Source organism: Haliotis asinina, chromosome 1 (assembly GCF_037392515.1).
Source record: "Haliotis asinina isolate JCU_RB_2024 chromosome 1, JCU_Hal_asi_v2, whole genome shotgun sequence".
Taxonomy (NCBI): domain Eukaryota; kingdom Metazoa; phylum Mollusca; class Gastropoda; order Lepetellida; family Haliotidae; genus Haliotis; species Haliotis asinina.
The window spans coordinates 42,073,439-42,088,353 of NC_090280.1; the positions used below are offsets into that span (position 1 = coordinate 42,073,439).

General features: G+C 41.5%; 1 protein-coding gene across 1 annotated transcript; it reads right to left on the minus strand.

The window, feature by feature from the left end:
• Positions 1-804: 804 nt before the first annotated feature.
• LOC137272687 (antistasin-like) lies at positions 805-7,193 on the minus strand. Its single transcript, XM_067805069.1, has 7 exons — positions 7,136-7,193; positions 4,473-4,586; positions 3,395-3,421; positions 3,068-3,166; positions 2,387-2,482; positions 1,883-1,979; positions 805-868 (listed from the first exon to the last, which is right to left on the minus strand). The coding sequence occupies exons 1-7, from the start codon at positions 7,191-7,193 to the stop codon at positions 805-807; spliced, it is 555 nt and encodes a 184-aa protein (XP_067661170.1).
• Positions 7,194-14,915: the final 7,722 nt, after the last annotated feature.

Consider the following 14,915-nt stretch of genomic DNA (forward strand, 5'->3'; position numbering starts at 1 on the left):
GTGACTATCGTGGGATTCGATCCCGTTGGATAATGGTGTATAAACGCACAGTGTCACTTGTGACTTTTAGATCGTCATGGTATTCGACTGACAGCTATAACATATTAACTGATTATTACTCGCCCGTGGAAGATTCTGCAATGTAATATTTTTACGTCAATATTACACTAGCGTATTGCAACTTAGTCTGTCATACACATCCTGCAGCAAATGTATCCATGCAAGCCCTCGCATGTCTAGAGTAGCTGGCAAGTGTGGATTTCCACAGCTTCAGTCTTAGGGGTCCTTTTCATTATATTTCATTCTTTTCCTATGCACATTATGTCTGTAAAATATGTTCCTTTCAGAGACTAGTTGTCGGTCTCAATACTGCTAGACGTATGACGTCACAGTGGTTTACAGCCATGACGCCACAATGCTAATATCTCTGTCACAATGGTATGAGACCTTAACTAGCTTGCAGAAAGCTGAGCCATCACACTGTAGTCAGTTTCTATCAATTTATGTTGGAGAAAAGTAAACAGAATACTAAACTCGTTTCAGCGAAATACCATTTTATTAAACTCGTGAAAGATTTAGTATGAAACGAGCGAAAGCGAGTTTGATACCAAATCATTAACTCGTTTGATAAAAAATGTATTGCAAGGAAGGTCGCTCAATGCACTGCACTGCACTGCACTGCACTGCACAGATGTGAATCCGACACGTGATCTTGTCAAGGCAGCTGAACTCTGAATAGGACTCGTTCTTGTTATTAGGTGTAAACTTAGCAAGACACAAAATATTGTCGAGGTTGATCAACTGTCAGCAGGAGACATTCGTGTTGTTAAGATAGAACGCATAATAACAGCCCCCGCAGTAGCTTTCTCTGTAAGGAAATGGGTAGAGATTTGACAAATGTATAATAATAAATTCTGTCACCGATTCAGAAATATGTATGATTATGTTTTAAAGAATATCAAACGGTTAAACGTCTGAGGTACCGCGATTCATTCCAGAGTTACGCCCCTTGGGTGTGCCAGAATCGCAGGTTTGTGACTGTTTCCGTGTCTCCTACATGCTGGTGGGTTTCTCATTCATCACCTCAGGTTTTCTTCCTACATTTGTGTGTGAGTACAGTTTTATACCACACCCAGCATTATTCCAGCTGCATGGCAACGGTAAAACCTCGAGTCATATAATCCAGTGACCATTAGCTTGAGCAGCAATCTAAGCATTTTGGATCGATGACATGTGCCAACCAAGTCTGCTAGCCTGACCACCCATTTACCTGACAAACGTAAGCTAAAGTGTCCACTTTCCACACACTGCTTGTGTCGATATGAGACACAGTGGTTAGACACACTTAAGGTAAAGTGTCCACTTGATACATTGCTTGTGTAGATATCAGACACAGTGTCCACTTTCCACACACTGCTTGTGTCGATATGAGACACAGTGGTTAGACACACTTAAGGTAAAGTGTCCACTTGATACATTGCTTGTGTAGATATCAGACACAGTGTCCACTTTCCACACACTGCTTGTGTCGATATGAGACACAGTGGTTAGACACACTTAAGTTAAAGTGTCCACTTGATACATTGCTTGTGTAGATATCAGACACAGTGTCCACTTTCCACACACTGCTTGTGTCGATATGAGACACAGTGGTTAGACACACTTAAGTTAAAGTGTCCACTTGATACATTGCTTGTGTAGATATCAGACACAGTGTCCACTTTCCACACACTGCTTGTGTCGATATGAGACACAGTGGTTAGACACACTTAAGTTAAAGTGTCCATCTGATACATTGCTTGTGCCGATATCAGAGACACTGGTCTGCCTGAGACACCTGTAGTCCAGTTGTCATGTAAGACGTAAATCATAAGTTACTTACACACAGGTAGCCATGGGATGCATTTGGCATTTCGCTCCTTGACAAGGGGACTTGAAGCATTTGACCTTTGACACCCCCTTCGGACAGGGAAGTGATACTGAAACAGATATGGGTATACTTTTATTAAACCAATTCCAATATTTGTAGTGAAAATGAAATCAGAAAATAATATTTTTTCTTATCTTACCTCACACATATATGTCGTTTTCTGATAAGCCAAGCCAATCTATTTACTCCACTTACAAGCGAGTAACATTTTGTATGTTAACGCTGAAATGCCGAACGTTCGACAAATGTCAGTTTTGCAACGTTTCGTTTCACAAATGGGAGTTTCGTAATGTTTTGGATAACAAGTGTCAGTTTCATAACGTTTCAGACAACAAATGCGTAGGTCATACTATAAGCTACAGGGAAAATAACTACGTGTGAAAACGTGTACACTAACAACGTTAATGGTAAAGTACCAAGTGAAATAATCTCGAAAGCAGTCTAACTTTCACTCACAGAAATTTGACCCTGAGGAGGCTGACCCGGAACCGGAACCAGTATTCATGATGCTCATTATACTGCTCAACATACCCATGTTGTTGGAAGATGGAGCTGAAAAGTAGACACGTGATCATAAACGTCCCGCCCCTTTGGTCCAGTGGACAGAAAGCCACGTAGTTAGATGGCATTTGTTGTTACCCCGCTTACAGCTGGGAATTCTGGGAGAAATTCCCAGTTGAGATGTCTGTGGCTTAACGCTATGCAATTATACAATTGCCCAATTATACAACTGGTATTCGTGCGACATGAGTGCAGCAATCTTAAACTCGGACGTGCACACATATATCTACGCGCAGACCTCACCTCACCTCACCTCACCTCAAACATACAGCCATGTCGACGTAACGTCAATGCTGTGACTGCTTTGCAATCATACAACTGAATTACATTAAACGTGGGTTCAAATACTGAATGGGATGGACAGTAGGAGAATCTGTACTTTACTGAGAAAGTTCCCCAAACGTTTACATGTTACCACGTTTTCTTCTATATGTCTGTTAATCCTTCCGCTAGGATGGTTGTGCTCCTTAGCCGTGAAGTGGTGAGTAAGATGTCTTTACTCACGTGCAGGTGAGACACGCTCTGTTGTAACGCATGTAGCCGTGAAGTGGTGAGTGTGAAGACTTCTGTACTCACCTGACTTACACATACAGGTGAGACATCCTCTGCTGTCACGCATGTAGCCGTCAGCACACAACATGCTACAGTTAGGCTCCTTGCACACTACAGGCACAACTGTTTGTGAAACAGAAAGGTACAATGTGGGAAAAAGTACAAATAATTTATGGGCAAAAGTAAATGAGTGAGTTAAGTATAACGTTATGAAATACGTCAGCAGTGTTAAAGCCGGAAAAAAACATAAATGGACTTCACATATTGTACGTATGTGGGGATTCGAACCCACATGTTCGGCGTGACGGTCCCGTGCTCAATTAGCACATGGTCTGTGATGAATATACTTACGTAATATTGGTCTGTTTACCACAGGAGCTGTAAAATAAATAATGCATGATACGTGACACTAGAAACAACCTTCGGACACAATATAATATAGTATACGCTAAACATTTCACCACATATCAAGATTTATTCATCAGTGGTGTAAGAAGTCGCCGACACACAAGCCAAACACACAAGCTGTATCAAATGTGTCACCATAGAATAACCATTTCCTATAGTCGCCAAACACTAGTGAATACATCCTACAGTTTCAAAAATGCTCACAAATATTATCTACTGAGTAACGATAACAGTAATAGTCCACACATACTGCGCTCATACCCAGGCACATTGCCTGCTCACGGTGCAACTTACTGAACAACTGAAAAGATATATACTAAGCTTTGTTTGTGTGTTGCTTAACACGCTACTCTGCGTCAACTACATGGCAGCGGTCTAATAAGTAACCACACATAGTCCGGACAAGCCAGTGATTTATACCGTGAGCAACGATTCACAGTGACAGTGACAAGGTTCAATGATCCGCGAAGATCCGGGTAAGAATTGATCTTCAGCAACCCAAGCATGTCGTAAGAGGCGACTGATTAGGTGGTATGGCTCGCTGACTTGATTGACACGTTACCGTTTCCGTAGATCGGTGGTCATGTCGTTGGTCATTGGATTGTCTGGTCCACACTCGACTGTCTACAGACCACAGCCATGTTGGTGGAATGCTGCTAAGTGTAGAGTTAGACAATAGACAAACACCGCAGTTGATTCAGATGGTTAGCTCGTACAAGATCGGATGGGGAGCTATTCTATGCGGGGTTTAATGAGTACGGGATTTACACATTAGGGATTTACAAAACCCACGGTTTACACAACACGTGGGTTTACACAAAACAGGATTTTCACAACATGGGGTTTACACAACATGGGGGTTTACACAACATGGGGGTTTACACAACATGAGTTTATACTACAGGGTTTACACAACACAGGGTTTACACAACCCGATGTTTACACATTAGAGGGTTTACACAACATGAGGTTTACATAACACGGGGTTTACACAACAAGGGGTTTACACAACAGTACTTACGTGTTTTACACTGGCACATTTTACACCCCATCATGTCTCTTTTGTAACCAAAAGGACATGACTTTCCGCACATGAATCCCGGACAGCCTCCAAACATCGTGGAGTCTGCAACGGCTACGTAAGAAAATAACAAGTCCAAATTCAAAACGTTAACAAAGAGCACCTGTCTGGTTATATGAACGTACAGGGCAACATGGTAATAACAGTGATATGGATGGGTCTGAAAATCACTGATGACACCCGGTGTCCGGGAAAATGGGCAGGCAGGAGTATCTTCACCTGCAGCATCCAATACCCTTCTCTCATATTTTCCCCACAGGTCAGGGTCGAAGGCGCCCCCTAGTTGCTTCCCTTGTCATACACCAGATCTGGTGTTCGTGGTTCAAATCCAATTCTTTTGCATATGAGCCGTAGCCATCGTTTGTGTGACCAAGATATTTTGTTTTCCCAGTTTCCCTACTATATAAAGAATGTCACCCAAACGACTTCAGATATCAATGAAAAATGTACATCTTTGCATACGGTAATGCCATTATATTTGCAGTGCAGTAATGTCATAGCATTGTGAAGTCATCAAGTTTATGATGTAACTGCATTGTGAGGCATGCAGCTGATGACGTCAGGGCTTTGCAGCGCAGTAATGTCATAGCATTGTGAAGTCATCAAGTTTATGATGTAACTGCATTGTGAGGCATGCAGCTGATGACGTCAGGGCTTTGCAGCGCAGTAATGTCATAGCATTGTGAAGTCATCAAGTTTATGATGTAACTGCATTGTGAGGCATGCAGCTGATGACGTCAGGGCTTTGCAGCGCAGTAATGTCATAGCATTGTGAAGTCATCAAGTTTATGATGCAACTGCATTGCGAGGCATGCAGCTGATGACGTCAGGGCTTTGCAGCGCAGTAATGTCATAGCATTGTGAAGTCATCAAGTTTATGATGTAACTGCATTGTGAGGCATGCAGCTGATGACGTCAGGGCTTTGCAGCGCAGTAATGTCATAGCATTGTGAAGTCATCAAGTTTATGATGTAACTGCATTGTGAGGCATGCAGCTGATGACGTCAGGGCTTTGCAGCGCAGTAATGTCATAGCATTGTGAAGTCATCAAGTTTATGATGTAACTGCATTGTGATGCATGCAGCTGATGACGTCAGGGCTTTGCAGCGCAGTAATGTCATAGCATTGTGAAGTCATCAAGTTTATGATGTAACTGCATTGTGAGGCATGCAGCTGATGACGTCAGGGCTTTGCAGCGCAGTAATGTCATAGCATTGTGAAGTCATCAAGTTTATGATGTAATTGCATTGTGAGGCATGCAGCTGATGACGTCAGGGCTTTGTACAAAATCTACTATTAAAATGATATCTCCTCAAGCAAGCAATATCTCCAGTTTTCGGATGATAAACTGTCTTCCACTGGAGATATCGGTTGTGTCAGACCATATGATATCTCCTATGAGATATCGTTTTGACAGTAGATGACTCCACAATGCTATGACATCGCTGCACTGAAAGCCTAATGGTAGTGCAATGTTCAGATATGTATAATGAACATTTTCAAAACAAAATAATGATATTTTTATGATAAATAGAATCTCCCCCTGGTGATTACTGATATCACTTTTGAACAGCAACCATGGGAAGGTCATGAGTTTCGTATTATTTGTAATGGGATCGAGCGTGGTATCTTATTTGTTGCCCAAGTCTAACATGCATTAAATTAACAAAATAGCTTATTTTGTTATTTTTATGGTTTAAGACCAAAACCAGTTTCATAAAGAGGTTGTGGACGAATTGTGTACTGTAGAAAACTTTTAGCAAGACGTCACATTTTAATGGCGTTACTACGCCTGCCCCCTTGGTAACCGACGTCAGGATGTATGTCATTTGTCTTCGCCTCGAACAGCCTCGGACAGTAAACTACTCCGTAGCAGCCTGTTTCTTGGTCTGCAGTTGTTTCACTCAGCTAACGTCACTGGTGGAAATATTGTGTTTATGTTTTTCCACGGATATGATGCCTCAGTTCAACTGACACTTAAACAGTAACACGACACCTTTCGCAATGTTTATATTCCCACAGTACATATAGGTTGTAGAATGAATGAATTCATATGTTTGTTATGAATGAAAAGGTAGTTTCGTCACAACGTGGCGTAATTAAGAGGTCAACGGTTATCCAATCAAATCGTTAGAATCTCAGGCCAAGTCGTTACGACACTCGTGTGACGTACGAGATTAGTATGCACCTGCCCATACGTTCACCACGTGGGTAATAAATAAATCACTTTTGCACAACAATCTGTATCTGTATTTTGTCGTCTGTGACATCATTAAACAACGTCAATGGCGACGGCCGTCATTGCTTACCGTGTTTTACTGGACAAATGCACATTATTACTTTTTTTTATTAAACTGGACAGTAAAGAAACTCGAGCCGGTGTCATTTGACCTATGACCCTCGGGCAATACAAAATTTCACACTCGTTTCGTATAACGCTCTTGCTCGTGAAATAATCTCTCTCTATTTCACCAGGATAGTTAAACGTATATCATTGCAACTTTCAAAACACACAAAAACTCAGATTGAATTTGCATTTAAAAACTAATCTGGGATGAATATGTTTGTACTGACTTCGTCAAACAAGCGCTAGCATCACTTACCTAGCAGCGTCAAGCTTATCAGAATCACAGCTTGCTGAAAAGCATTAATTGTTGCCATGTTCTCTCAATGGCTCGGAGAGACAGTTTCTCAAAGCGGTCGCCCGTTCACTTATATACACACAGAACGTGACGGAGCTGCTTTCAAAACCAACATTCTTAAAAATGGAACCTGTGTCATATGTAGGAAGCAAGAAGGTTGGGCTCCTCAAGGAACTCGCGGACGTTTGCTAGTATTTGGATTAAACTGTCAACAAGTACGCAAGACGTTGTTTTGCCCTTAAGTCTAAGGAGTTGTCTCGAGTGAGTGAGTGGTTGAATTTACAGATCCGTGCCAGTTGTATTTCAATATCTTTAGTTGGCATTTAAAGATACTAAGACTCATAAAATAATATTCATTCATTCAGTCTTTAAGTCATATTCTTTCATTCATTCCAATCTACGATTTAATGATGATAATTCTTGAGTTTACCCAATTTCCAGGATATTTGCTGGATTTTTGCATACGTGCTGTAAAAACTCACTCACTCACTCACACGTTTCAAGAACCGATGCGACCTGAGCTAGAGTAACACTCATTAACTCTTCATTCACCTGATTAACAGTAAAGCAAATTAAATGCAGATTGTGTTCGGAACAGCATGGGAATACACGTGTACAGAATTATGAGTTATTGCTGATAAAAACAAACAAAAACTTGAAGAATGTGCCTCTTGACTAGTGATGTTTACTACCTTGACTATTGAACGTGCTGTAGTGGGACGTCAGTCGCGTGTGAAATCGGACTGAGGAGTAAACTGGGAAGGGCAAGTTCTTTACTGTCTACACTTCACGGAAACACGTATTTGGTTGCATCCCCCAAACGTCTAGTTTCCCCCGCAGGTTTAGTTGCCATCGGAATAGTTCAGTTTCGTAATCGCAAATACACAACATGTAAATACTGTGTGCAGGTAGAGCATCGAATTGTTGTGAACAAAGGCACGTGACTCACATCACATAAATCACTGTTCTTATAAATACAGAAGCTCTTTAGGGCCAGTTGTTTCTTTGTTCTTGAATTGCTGCTGTTTTGAGTCTGCCTTTGAGTCGCTTTTATCAATATTCCAGCATTATCACCTCAAAGAATACCAGAAACGGGCTTCACACATCGTGCTCATGTTTGGAATCGAACCCGGCTCTTCGGCGTGACGAGCGTACGTTTAAACTATTGGGCTACCCCAAATCCTTGTTGCTATACCGTAGGGTAGCTGTACTGTCATGTTCATGCCACTCTGTACGGTGTCAATATTATAGTAATGCTACGTCACATCAGCAGATATTGTGGAATGCAGACACATATGACACAAATACTTCAGTGATATCTGAAATTCCCCATATATTAATGATGCGCAAATACATTTCAATTATTTGAGAACGTGCAAGTGGTCACATGCGTTCTATAACACAATTAGGCATTAACATACGCTATGGGGGCGGGTGATTGGTGGGGGTAGTGCTTGTGTCGTAATATTGCTGAAATATGGGTAATAGCGGAGCTAAACCCACTCACTCACTCACCCACCCACTCCCCACCCACTCACTCACCCACTCACCCACTCACTCACTCACTCACTCACTCACTCACTCACTCACTCACTCACTCACTCACTCACTCCTGTTATGAGTCTTTATCCACAAGGAACAGTTTTCCCTACCTGATAAACGAATGGCACGAAATTTACATTTTTATCAAGTCTGCCAACACTGGTTGCGATGGTTTGTATCTCAGGGCAAGCCTCTCTGAAGCCTCTCCATACGGGTTACAATTCAGCGCCTAATAAATCTGAAAAGAAAACAAAAGTCACATCTCAGCCACCCTGTTAGTCAACACACATGCAATATATCTGACAGAAGTGTCCCCTGATGTTTATTTGCGCGATGAGGGATTACGGATCAGTTCAGTATATGTGTTTCTGGGTTGGTTTGGATTCAAATTTATCTATAAAAAGGGGACAGATTGTGGCAACGTTACCGCAAACATCACTACACGGACGTGCTGTTGTAGCCGACAGGTTAGATTTTATAGTAGTATTAATGATGTTTCATACCAAAATGTTACTTTTTTTCATCTTCAAAAGAAATTGTGTATTGTGTTCAGCCACTAACTGTGGTGTGACGATTTATTGAGTAGCTATCTGTCATCAGTTAACAAAGACAGTAGAAAAAATAATCATAAAAACGCTTCAAGTACCTTCTTAAAATTACTATTACCGCATTAATAGTTTGATGGAAAGTGTTGATCTTTAAACTAATTAACGAAAGCGTAAACACAGACTATTATTTTTATCGGAGATTTGATGGATGACTCAATGTTTTTACCTTTTTGTATTTCATCATCGGCAGCTTTGCCACGAAAAAGACGAAGTTAGTGGTTTCTTCCCAGGTAAAGGTTTTACCTCAAAATTAAAAGTTGTTCCAGAGTATTACGTTCTTCAGGCTTCCACAGAACGCGTCTCTTCTGTTCAGCCACTGAAACTTGAAAGACAGTTCATGTACATGTAAACAGACCTGGAGGATGCACATATACTAACTGAAAAAGTAGGGGATATTGGATTTACAAGATTGATAAAATGTAAATGATGAAACCAAGGAGGAAACAGATGATGAAGAGAAATTAAGGGAAAATGTGACAATTTTTTCCATTCTTTTTGAAATGTTTCATCGATGTGGATTTAGAGCACTTTTTCTCACATGTAATAGGATTGGCGAGTGGTCTGCTAGCAAAAAGCAATATCCCCTATTTTTTTAAAGGTATGGTTTGTCATGCGGACTTGTGTGAAGGGAGATATTTTGTAGATCCACAATAGATATATCTTACTGGAATAAAGTAACCACTGGCGTTGATGCTGGCTTGACAACGACGACGCATAGGCGACAAAAAGCGATCGAAGAAAGCTCAGGGAATGTTGTTCTGTGTCTGTGTGTATGAGTATGGTTGGTTCTGGGCGTGACGTAAACGTCGCTCCATTTCATCCCAAGTGTGGATAAGGGATAGACCCGGAGAAACAGCTGGCCAGATGAGTACCGGACTGTTCCGCCGTCTCAGGAAACCTGCCAGAACATTTGGACGAGCATTATCTTTTTGAAGCTGTTCTGTTCTTGAATGAACGGATGCGTATGGGAAAATGGGACAGACTTGACAGTTTGCCACTGACTATGACAAGTTGTGTCCGACAATGAAATATGATGACATACCATACCATAACGCTTACTTGACCAAGCTGTCGACGTTGAATAGCACGCGTTTCAGCATACTGTTCACCACTGTACGCTCTGTACAGTCAAATGTGGGTGTTTTGGTTAGGCATGAATGGCCGGTCTAAGGCAAATTTCTCGTGTTCCCATCCTGTTGAAGACGTTTCCATAGAGACGCGATCGTTTTCGATGGACACCAAAATGTCTGGCCACGTCATTTTAGACCATCCCAGTCTCCAGCATACCCATGGCTTTGGTTTTCTGATTTTCTGTAAGCCATGGCATGACGTACGCGTTTTTATGTTGAAATCACCATGTTTTCCTACATTCACAAGTTAGAGCACAATCATACTTTCTTCAGTTTTCTGTATCAGGTATGTGAACTTCATGCAAAAAGTATTTTCATTGTGCACAAAGTGCACATGCCACGTGCGATACGTGACTTTGATTTTCTTGCAAATATTTTACTACTTGTTTATTTTTTAGGGTTATTTTTAAAACTTTAAAATAGTGTTTATTTCATGCAATTTAATTATGTGTACAGTTACCTTTTTCCTATAATATATTTCGCACGAAGTAGAACAGTATAGAGTCATAGTAATATTATTATTTCCTCCGATGTCCATTTTACACGATTAGAGTTGTTTCCTTCCAAACCAGCCAAATCTAGAATTGCTGTACTCCGGTAAATCAACGATACTATCCAGCGTACATATATCTGCCATAACATCAACTTGTGAAGATGTAATGTTGCTGTATTTGGCACAAAACTGCACGTCAATGTGTGCTCAAAGCAGATAACCCAAGCTGACTGTGTATCGCTTCCAGGTTATAGTCACATGACTCATCCCACCAGGTACCCATTTTCTGTTGAGACAGTTTTGGACAAACTCACTTGCCTGAGGTGAGACCACATGTATCACATGTGCTTCGTTGTGGAACATTGGTACCCATAATTCAATTAAACTGTGTTTACTGTTTGTGGCTTCAAACAATATCCACATTTCTACTTTTAATACAACCCACTAAATCCACAGATAAAGATAAACATGTAATATCAGGGCTGGACCCTACTCTCTGTTGCTGAATGCTACTTATCCTGTCTGCTGACCAACGCATTACAAAGTAGACTTATTCAAAACATCCAGCCTGGAACTAATATCAAGTTGTGCTGTTTTATGACATTCGTATGTTTAACTGCCTTTTTTAGTGAGTGAGTGAGTTTAGTTTTACTCCACACCCAGCAACACTCCAGCTGTATCGCGACTATTTGTAAATAATCGAGTCTGGACCAGACAACCCAGTGATCAACAACATGAGTATCGATCTGCGCATTTGGAAACCGATGACATGTGTCAACCATGTCAGCGAGCCCGACAACCCGATCCCGTTAGTCGCCTCTTACAACAAGCATAGTCGCCCTTTATGGCAAGCATGGGTTGCTGAAGGCCTATTCTACCCCGGACCTTCCCGGGTCACTACCCTTTTTAAGCCATGACAATCCTCTACCTAAGGCGACTACAGGTGATTTTGTCAAAAAGAAATTTGCCATCGTGATAGACATAGATATTTAGGACAGAATTTGATGATTTTTGTTGCAGCTGAAATCTGCCTGAAACATGTGGACGCAGTGTCATCTGTACATGTTCCTTGCCTGGATGTGCCTAGCAGAATTTCATTCCAGTGAGTTTATGCTACATGTCGCATTACCGATTTCAGTGTCATCAGGGTAATAGTACGGAGGTTGTATTCCCCACGTGTGTTAAAGATCGATTACAACTATTGTCATTCTCACTCTCTCTCACTCTGTCTCTTCCTTCCCCCCTCCTTCCCCCCCTCACTAACTCCACTATAGTATCCATTGGTTTGAGTTGTACAAACTATTTTCAGTATGAATGTTATGGACGGGTGCTTGGGATAAATGCGCTTTTCATTCATACTAACCGTGCAGTGTTGACTTCCATGTATTGTTACATAGACTCACTCACTCACTCACTCACTCACTCACTCCAGGTGTCTCGGCTGTCTCCCAGTGTTCTGGAGGAGTGGCGCTGCTTGGTACAAACTACACTATTCAGGCCGACACAGGCAACTACACTGGCGTTGAGTGGGTTCGACCTGATGTCCATTATGTCGTCACATGCCGCCGCGGTTGCAGCCCAGTAGCAGGATACAGTGCAGCGGTGTGGAATGTTACACACACTACACTGACTATAGACAGTGTGAGGAATGTAGATGCTGGCAACTGGACCATCTTGGATGCATATGTAGTTGGTGGTATGTCCCTCCCCGTTTGTGAGCTGACGGTGGCGAGTGAGTATTTCAATCTTTTTTATTTCAGTGATGTAGGACCAGTCAAGAAAATACGTGTACTTTCTGTGTCGCAAATCCTCATCTTTATGTGGCAGTAACCATCATTGTTTTCTAATAAGTACGATGGATCTCCAATGATGCCCAAGTAAGAAGCTCAGATTTTCAGCACACTTGCTGCATATCAGTAGAGATAGTAGGTGAGGCGTGCTCTATCGTAGACAGTGAAACAGTATCGTTAGGTAAGCGCCTCTGAGACGTGCTCTATGGTACACTGTGAAATCCGTAGGCGAGACAACAGCAGTTGGTCGTTTTGTCGTTAACTGATTACCATCATGCACATATATAAAAGCCAGCATGCATATATTTCACTCCAGTCTACACCAGTTTCTATCTCGTAGACCTCCCCAGCTGCAACATCAGCAGTGATGCAGACACGACAACTCTTCATCCCAATACAACCCTCACATTGACAATAGACATCAGAGGGTATTACTGTTCACGAGGGGCTAGTGTGGGTCTGGCTACAGGAAATGTCACGGATATGTTGATAGACCACGACTCCTCTGACATCAGCAATGTTATATCTTCAAGCACCTTCCGTGTGACTCCAGCCCGACTCGGTGACGTCACTGTCAGCTTTATGTGTGACGGCACAACCTGGGATCTGAACTGTGATGGAGTTAACAGGCTTGGTGAGTTGGTGTGTCCATTACTCGCTTGTTGATGAATACCGATGACTGTAAAATATGCAATGCCCGAGGAGATTCTTAATCTTAATTTGAAAATAATACAGTTTTGGCTACGTTAAATGTCACAAGTAAACATGCGAAAAATTGACAGATGACCATGCCTCTTTCCAGCTCCTAGTGTATGTTGAATGAGCATGTGAAGAATAATTCCGTTGTTTTATTGAAAGTATTATTATCGCTAAAGTCAGACAGTCACCGATTCCCAAACTCACAATTTCAGCAAATTGCTCCAAATTCATACACATTGTTTCTGTACGTTTCAGAGCCTGTGGTTGACATGATGTTATACTAATCATTATCTGATATCTTTTTTTTTCTTCATTTCTGCATTTATTCAAACATTCATCCATACCTGAATCACATGCAGATTTTGTCAGAAATGATTGGAAATATAATATACATGTATTGACCCTTTCATTTCCAGACATCGGATTAATTTCATGTAGCGTTCAAGTTTCCATTGTGTCATATTTTCATACATTAACATGCAAGTGTAACTATTTCCAGACTTCTGGGCAAGTGGGTACCCAACGAAAATGTAACAACATTACTTTATGCTTAATAGTTTTTGTTTGACGATGAACTCGATGGCTTCCTGAAAATACTCTGGACCAGGCTGGGGTGACGTTTAGAGCAGAAGGCCAGTGCCCACTAGGAGTGACCAGTCCAGTCTCCAAATTTCACCCAACATCCAACACATTTGGAACGAGCTTCAGATTGCCCTCCGATGACGCTATGTCCTCCCGGCAACTCTACAGGAATTCGGCTATGTTCTTACTGAAGAGTGGAATAGCGCCCCCTAGGCAACCACCCAGACACACATGAATTACATGTACAAATATGTCTCTTTGTTATATTCCCCTACACCTGCATCAGCGTGTGGATTTATCACATGAAATAGTAAGTTAAATGCCATCGAGGTGTTGTTTTGCTATCCATGGAGTAGACAAGGAGTTGGTGAGTGTTTCGGTTTTATCGGTTTTATGTTTACCGAGTCTGCGCTTGAAGATAAAATAGAAATACCGTACATATCCCAAAACCTGAAAAAAACTATTTTCAGTTGCGTATTTGTCACTACGTGGTGTCATCGAGACAGTTGGATTGTTCACGATATGGCCACTTAGCGTGAAGACTATTACAGGTGTTCCACCATATGTTGGTAAACGCCCCCAAAACGCTTACAATATACGTATATACTACGGTATATGTCTGTGTGGTCACTGGACCAGTAACCTCTACGATATATGGCTAGCAGAGTTCATGTTATCTTATCGTCAGTCAGGATAAATGCATCATCAACACTTGGTAAGGATAAAGATTAGAATGAATATCAATAGAATGTTCACTGTGAATACTCGCTTGCTCACTCACTCACCCACTTCCTCACACACACACACACACGCTCACTCACTCACTCATTCACTCAATGGATAAGATGGAACTCGCATCATCACAATCACAATCTAACTCCAAATCTGTCATTCATT

What these genes read in the sequence shown, in the direction of transcription:
- LOC137272687 (XM_067805069.1), bottom strand. Translation starts at nt 7,193, where the DNA reads ATGGCAACAATTAATGCTTTTCAGCAAGCTGTGATTCTGATAAGCTTG. An exon ending in GGTAAACAGACCAATATTAC is followed by an intron (nt 3,167 to 3,394) that starts GTAAGTATATTC and finishes TTTCACAAACAG; the next exon opens with TTGTGCCTGTAGTGTGCAAG. An exon ending in CACCTGTATGTGTAAGTCAG is followed by an intron (nt 2,483 to 3,067) that starts GTGAGTACAGAA and finishes TCTACTTTTCAG; the next exon opens with CTCCATCTTCCAACAACATG.